General features: G+C 38.1%; 1 protein-coding gene across 3 annotated transcripts; it reads right to left on the reverse strand.

Moving 5' to 3' along the window:
• Positions 1 to 408: 408 nt before the first annotated feature.
• Positions 409 to 6,362, reverse strand: LOC109162612 (probable serine/threonine-protein kinase At1g54610). Of its 3 annotated transcripts, none has more exons than XM_019311294.1 (8): positions 5,621 to 6,362; positions 3,982 to 4,266; positions 3,152 to 3,469; positions 2,765 to 2,992; positions 2,370 to 2,467; positions 1,548 to 2,022; positions 625 to 775; positions 409 to 587 (listed from the first exon to the last, which is right to left on the reverse strand). In XM_019311294.1, the coding sequence occupies exons 1-7, from the start codon at positions 5,942 to 5,944 to the stop codon at positions 650 to 652; spliced, it is 1,854 nt and encodes a 617-aa protein (XP_019166839.1). In that variant the 5' UTR covers positions 5,945 to 6,362; the 3' UTR covers positions 409 to 587; positions 625 to 649. The 3 variants fall into 3 exon arrangements, with proteins under 3 accessions (XP_019166839.1, XP_019166838.1, XP_019166837.1); XM_019311293.1 differs by having other exon boundaries at positions 527 to 775; positions 5,621 to 5,944; positions 5,977 to 6,361; XM_019311292.1 differs by having other exon boundaries at positions 527 to 775; positions 5,621 to 6,361.
• Between the last annotated feature and the right edge of the window lie 1,373 nt (positions 6,363 to 7,735).

Here is a 7,735-nt window from a genome sequence, read left to right on the forward strand (position 1 = left end):
AAGGTTTTTTAATAAGATAGCTAGTCCAACACATAAATGCATACATATCATGTACTCTTTTCCTTGCTAAGTCTTTTCGCACTAGGTAGTGAGGTTTATAATGAGGCATGAGTAGGACATAATAATAGGTAGGGAATTGTTAGGCTATTATAATCTCTCATACTGGTCAACTGCATATGTTAGATGATTAGTTGAGTACATGACTAGAGGAATATAGAAGAGTAGCCGAACAAGCAAAAATATCCACTCAACCAAGTTGAGTGCAAACTCGGCCAAATTGGACACCAACTAAGCTTTGTTAGGCTCCCAACTTTGCCTAGTTAGGCACCCAACTCGGCACCTAGTCGACCAGCCAACTAAAAGCCTCCTAAAACTGAAATCGCTTAGGCCGATTTTTACAACACTGGACAGATATAAGTCTCAGTAGTAGTAAAGAAGGGATTAGATCCTAAGCTAAGGTCTTTAGATGAAATCAGTTTATCTATAGAAAGAATGGAGAAAAATAGAAAATAAAAAGAGAACCTGGTTTAGGTACAAATCTTTCACCAGAAGATATAATATTATAAGGTTCAAACAACAGGGTTAAAGAATGTTCAATAAATTTTTTACTTTAATTTCTCTAATTTCATATGTAAACTATTTTACCTTTTTATAACCATGATTTCTGAACAGCATGTCTTATCTGGCGCTCACGTTTCTCCAAGAGCTCATCAACTCTGTGTGACTGAGACAACAAAGGTCCTGAATATTCAACCCTGTCTCCATGATCCCCAACCTGTTCAGAGTCCAATTCAAATTTTAGACAAAGGTATATATATATATATATATATATATATATATATATATATATATAGAACTGTAATTTCATGCATTATGAAAAAATATATGATATTCATAACAAAGGCTGTGTTCTGAGGTGAAATGGAAGGGAAGGAGTGGGGGGTGCAAAGTTTGATAAAGTGCCTACGCGAGTAGGCGGGCGGGCGAGTAATAATAATAAGAAAAACCTAATGTTGTAGAAGGCACTAGTTGGGCATCCGGGAGCTCCTAGGGCCTAGGCAGGCGAGTAATAATAATAAGAAAAACACAACAATGTACACATTGCACACCAAAAAAAAAATAAATAAATAACACTCAGCCGAGTTGACAGACTCGGGAGTCGAGTTTGGCCGACTAAGGCGCCGAGTTGGCCAACTCGGGCGCCTAGGTTAACTAATGTCCGCCCAAGGGTAAAATTCCCTTAGCCTAGGGGCGCCTAGCGCCTAGGCAGCCGCCTGGGCTGATTTTTACAGCAGTAGAAAACCCTAAAAGAGAAGGAATTTTGAAATTTTTCCTCTAGCCCATCTAGAATGTCATCTTCTCTATCCTCACACCAGAGGTCCAGAAGGGAAGAAATACACCTTCCCCTCTTGTCCAGCACAGCCAAATTAGAAGTTCAATAAGTTCAAGTTTATTTGAATGGAAATGCATTAAAATGTTTATATGTTCAATGGTTAAGTCCAAACTTATTCACATGTAATTGTTGATGATGAAGTTTAGGGGCTCACCAAGTTCATCTTCTTGCGAGCCAGTTCTTCTTCAAGATAAACTGCTATGGGCAATTCTTTTGGGTGATACCAATCAGAAGCATCACAAGGATCTGCATGCATGGCATTTTCATAGAAATCATGGCATTTAGAATTGGTCTCACCGCAATTTCTGTGTTCACACTTTTCTTGCCTCTTTGATCCCGAGTTATTTTTCAGTTCTACACCCGATGGTTCAAACAGTAGGCTTTTCGAACTAGACATACTTCCTGATCTTCGGGATGAATCATCAAACCGTCTCTTAGCCCATGCAAAGCCACTTGATCCAGAAACCTCAAGTGGACCTGAAAAGGGGACATCACTTTGAGACACATTCCTTTTGTGGGAAGCCTCTTCCATCATATCAATTGATGGCTTATGTTTACTTAGTCCATTCTGTTTTCTAGTTAGCTTTCTTATCGTCTTTGGCCGATGGGCTCTAGCACCAGTCTTCTTCCTGTAAATGCTCGGAAAAGTTAAATATTGATCGAGAAAACTTGAAACTATGTGCTACAATGCTAGATCACCAAGTGCCACAATCATTTAAACTTATATATGGGAAACCCGCAGCCACCAATCTAGATTGCCCATAACTGATTGGCTCAAACCAAGAAGGCTGGGATTCGAACTCGTGACTTTGTGGTTACAACTTACAAGTTCGTATCCTTAGCCATCTGGGCTGGGGTTACCCCTATGTCACAACAACTTTGACGTAATTGCAGGCCCCACTTGCTGTGTTACAGAACTGTATCTATAGTACGGTTGAAAAGTGTTGTCTTGATATAACAAGATTTTTGCCCTCACCTCGTAATTTCTTCACGCTGCCTGGCATTGATCTCCTTGTTTGGTGGGTACTTGGGCATGCTTGAAGGATCGCATGCAAAAGGTTTCGTCTTAAAATACTAGAAAGCATTCAAAAAGAAAATGAAAAAGAACAAGATAGACTTAGATGAGCTGAAAGTGATGGTAAGGCTAAGGTTCCACTGATAAAACACACACACTGATCAGTGGAAAATAAGTTGGTGCTCACGAGAAAAAAAAAAAAAAAAAAAAAAAAAAAAAAAAAAAAAAAAAAAAAAGATAAGAACGTTGATTCCAAACTACAAGTATTGATCAGTTAACATGTTATCTCAAACTGGATACTAAACAGCTCAATATGCAATTAAAAATACACACGTAAAAACTTTTTCGAGTAATACCTCAGATGCAAGTGCAGAAGCAGCAGTCCCGCGCTTGTGTGGTTCAACTCTAAGAAGAGTTTCTATCAGGGAGGCTGCATCTTTCGGTAGATTTCTGAAGGCTTCCCGAATACAGCTCTCGTAATGATTCTGAGGTTTAAAAAGCGTTGCACGAGGAAGTTTAGAGCTCTTCCAGTATTCATCTGGTGGTGATCCGCAAAGCTTGAAAATTTTGTGCAGTTGCTCTACCTGTAAAAACATTATTTTTATGCGATAAATAAACTCATACAAGGATTCTTGTTGGAAGATAGCTCAGGTATAAGTATGGTAAAATTTACTGAAAAGTTCTTTAAAATGATAATTAGGAGAAAATTTTGTCACCATTAGAGAAGTAGTTGAAGAATTTACCTCAGTTCTTCCCCGAAGAATAGGTCGACCAGTAAGAAGTTCCCCAAATACACATCCAACACTCCAGAGATCCACAGAAGCTCCATAATCTGTGGAACCTAATAATAGCTCGGGGGGACGATACCACAATGTGACAACTCGACTGGTCAATGGTTTTCTCCGCCTAAGGTTACAGAAGTTTGCCAATCCAAAATCACCAACCTTCAAGATTCCTTCGTTATTTACCAAAAGATTTGCTCCTTTGATATCTCGATGCATTATACCCCGAGAATGGCAATAATGAAGCCCAGACAATAACTGCTTCATGTAGCATTTAACCTGTGAAGATAGTGAACTGGATCAACATCACAATTCACAAGAGAAAGTACAATAAGCTCACCAAACAGAAGAGATGGCCTTCTAGGAGGCATTTACATATGCAATGTAATGAGTAATTAAAGATGTTTCAAAAGCACATAAAAGTTCAAAAATGTTGGACAGAGGCCGGTAAAGGACCAAGTCCAGCACCATGTGGCTAGGGGATTGTCGGGCGGAGGCCGGTAAAGGGCCAAATCCAGCATCCGGCTCTCGAAAATGTGTGGCGGCATAAGGAAATAATGTTGTGCCTTCGCTACTAGCTATAGCTGTTGGCATAGTGGTAAGTGTTTGATCCTAACAAATGGTATCAGAGCCAGGCACGACTGGTGCTGCAAATCCCCAAGTCAGCACCATATGGCTAGGGGGATTGCGCACCATGTGGTAAGCGCAAGACAAACAATTTGCACAAACATACTAAGAAAGTGTGATCTCGGAGTTGTTAGTTTAAACATTTTATAAGAACTGGAACACACCTGTGATTCGTTGAATGTGACTTCAGGACAAGACAAGAGTCCCGAAACATCATGTTCCATGTACTCAAACACAAGATAAATGCTACACGACAATTGTGAAGCAACTATCCCTTCTAATTTTATAATGTTTGGGTGGTCAAGCCTGCGGAGTATCGCTATCTCTCGTGCCATAAACTGCACACTTCCTGGCTCCAAATGATCAAATCTCACCTTCTTCAGTGCAACTATCCTCCCACTGTCTAGATCACGTGCTTGAAATACAGTGCTATATGTACCTTGACCAATCTGTTCTCCAGGTCATAATGAAATAATGATCAGCTAAAGTTATAAATAAGCTAAGTGAAAAACTCTGCTGCAACTTGGCAGAGTATTTAGAACTCCGAAAGCTCTAGCAATGGATAAGCTTCAGCCTGTTTCTTTGGTTCTGAAAGATGTTACTAAGTAATATATATTATATTAGCTTAAAACTCTCCAAATTTAAAACCAGCATTCTAACCAATAATTTTCTTTTTCAACTTCACCAGTTTATTTTAGCAAAAAGACTATACTCCTGAGATGAAAAGGATAATACCAAATGCACACAGTTTTACATACAAGCTCCCACATCTGTATGTGACTTCATTTGATTAATTTTTAGTAGGGTCAACCAATTCACGAGCAACCAATCAATGTAGAGAGCTATGAAACCACATTAGTATTTGTAAATTTGTGTGCAAAGTTTTTGTGCTAAATAGTATCTGAGTATTCTCCATCGCATAGTATCTAGATCTTCAAAAACAAATAAATGGATAAATGAGAAAACACTCTTAGAAACCAAGGTTCGAAACTCAGTAGTGGCCGTGTGGGGATTATGCCAAAAGTAGGCAGATCCCTTGTATGCACCAGCATTTGACCTTGGCTCTGTTTGGTAAAATAGTTAGTCTATCAGCCAATTTTGGCTTATTTGAACACTATTAGCTATTTGACTTGATTAAACAATCAATATGAGTGTTTGATTAATTAGTTTTTTGTAACAACTTATTGTTCCAAAATGCTAAAATTCAAAAAGCTGCTCAAAGTAGCTTTTTCGATAAGTTTTTTAAGAAAGTCATTTTGTATGTAATCAGTTAATAGTTAATTTACCAAATATTTTTCTACAATCAGCTAATGCTATCAACTAGTCAAACTCACTAACCCAATCAGCTAACAGCCATTTACCAAAAAAAAAAAAAACCTTTGTCTACTGAGCCACTGAGTTACCATGATTTACATTTGTCGGGCCGGGGTGTGGGGATTTGGGGTTGGGTATTCAACCTTTTGAGGCAAGAAAATACTCTCAATAAAGTTACTGTTTTTCAATGAAAATGTGAGTAATTTACTATAATCAAGAATCTAATATTAAAAGAGAAGCATATATGGATATCCCTATAGGCCATAGCATTGATGATTCCAATGATGATAGCAATGTAACTGCATTAATTAGCAGAATTATCAAATTTTTGGTAAACTTAGTAACCAATACTAAAAGGGAAAGAACCATAAATTGAATACTCTAAGCCACACATAGAGAAGAACTAATCATATAAAAACAGACTTACTGTTCATTTATATTTTCCAATAAACTTAATGAATAATTGTCAATTTGTGATCAAATTCGCACCTTTTCCAGTGTCTGAAAAGAGTCAGCTCTGAGCGGCACCAAACCGTGAATAGCTTCCCCGGCAACCGCACTGAGCCAAGCCGGCCACCCAGCCGCCACTTGCTCCGCTTCGGCATAATTCTGTATATTCCCAAGCCTAAGGCTCGGTGTCTCGCTCATCCCAACCCTAGACCTCCTCTTCATTCTCTTCGCATCGACTTGCATTCCCTTCGAACCGCTCCGAACTCGAGGCCCGGCATCGCCGCCGTCGTCTTTCCGGAGCAAGCCGGAGTGATCAAAAGCCGGCGTCACGGACACCGCCTTCTTCGAGGCCGCGCAGCCCATCACTGATCCAACTCCATTAACGCGCCTTTCATGAAAAACCCCCGATCGATTCCCGCTAAATCGAAGATTGTTATAATACACTCCGGATATATAAAATCAGCAACATTCTTTGCGGCCCCTAGATTTCTCCGCGGCTATTGCGTAAGGAGGAAGCCGAGGGAGGACTCTTCAGTTGTTCAGTCTTCAAGAGTTCACTGGGTTTCACAATGTCGGCAAGAATCGAGAGAAATTGATCCAATCATTGGGGCTAGCAAAAAGGAACTTATTATTATACACACAAAAGAAGAAATAAGAACAAAATTTACAGCATTTAGAGTCAAAACATTGTTAAACATTCCTTTTGAGGTGGTGTGCTATGGAAGGAAAGAGAATAGGAAATGAATGAAAAGAGTAAAAGACAAGTCTTTTGAGGTAGCTGGCACAAACTTTCATGTGCCAAAGCCATGGCTGAGAGACTTTACAGTTTACAAGGAAAACACTACCCTTGTCCCCAGGCGGCAAATTTCCCACTGGGGTGGCAACTATTGAATGGCCTATATTTAATATTTATTTTGCAATGCATTAACGGTTGAATTCATGGTTACTTTTAAGTTTTAAGAGTAATTTTTGGTAGAGTTAATTCCTAAAATGGTTGTCTATGATCTTTTCTCAAATTAATTTCTTGACTTTTAATTGCAGACAAAGTGATCTTACGATTATTGAACTTTAAGTCAAAATAGTCCTCTGTTAATTTTGGTGTTAAGCCAGTGTTAAAATGAGGAATAAAACTGATAATTCAGGATTTTCACTATTGTCAGAAGACTAATTTGAGTGCAATTAAAAGTCAAAGGACTCATTTGAAAAAGACCATAGTCGGAGGATCATTTTGCGAATTTTCTCTTTATAGTTCAAACCTGATTTTGCACTCATTTTGATTAAAATGAGTTGATCTTGTACTTATTTTTATTTTCTAAATAAAAAATCTTTTTATTTTAATTATTAGCTAAAAAATTATTTTGTAAAAAAATAACTTAGAATAATAATTTTGATTATTAGCCTAGTACTTATATATAGTTGTACAAACTAACATTAACTTTGGATTAACTCTTTATTATTCATGAATACTTTGACATTATGTTTTTCTTTTTTCAAAAAAATTGTGCATTTATTAAGTAAAACTCGCATAATTCCATACATGAGGTTGGGGGTTCGATCCCACCCATGTGAATGAAGCAAACCATTTGGCCAGTCCCCTACCACTTAGTATGCTGACAGTAGGGACGGGGGATTAGTCTTCTGGCTTTCGACTGTAGGGATACTTTAGGCAATCAAAATAAAATAATTCCATACATGAGTGGCCCAAAAGTGACCACTCAAATCAATAAGTCCATGCTTATCAACAACAATAGTTATGTTGTAGAACTATGTTCACCGTGCGCGTGGTGAACACGAGATAGATTCATAATTTCTATATTGTAGATTCATAACATCTATCCTGTAGATTCATAATTTCTATAACGTAGACTCATAATTTCTGTACTGTAGATTCATAATATCTGTACTGCGAAGATGAAATAATGCAATTGCGAAGAAGTAGAGAAACGTCGTTAACAACAAATGAAAAACAAAATTACGAATCTACAACATAGAATTATTGATCTACCCATATGTTCACCATGCACATGGTGAAATGGTGAACAGGTTTCCACAGCATAATTTGGAGTCCATGCTCATCAACAATGCTACGCTATGTACAAAATGGCAAGAATGCCTTATGTAAAAACTGAGTGCAACTCAGCCGTGCACTAAGCA

This window comes from Ipomoea nil, unplaced genomic scaffold (assembly GCF_001879475.1).
Source record: "Ipomoea nil cultivar Tokyo-kokei standard unplaced genomic scaffold, Asagao_1.1 scaffold2957, whole genome shotgun sequence".
NCBI lineage: Eukaryota > Viridiplantae > Streptophyta > Magnoliopsida > Solanales > Convolvulaceae > Ipomoea > Ipomoea nil.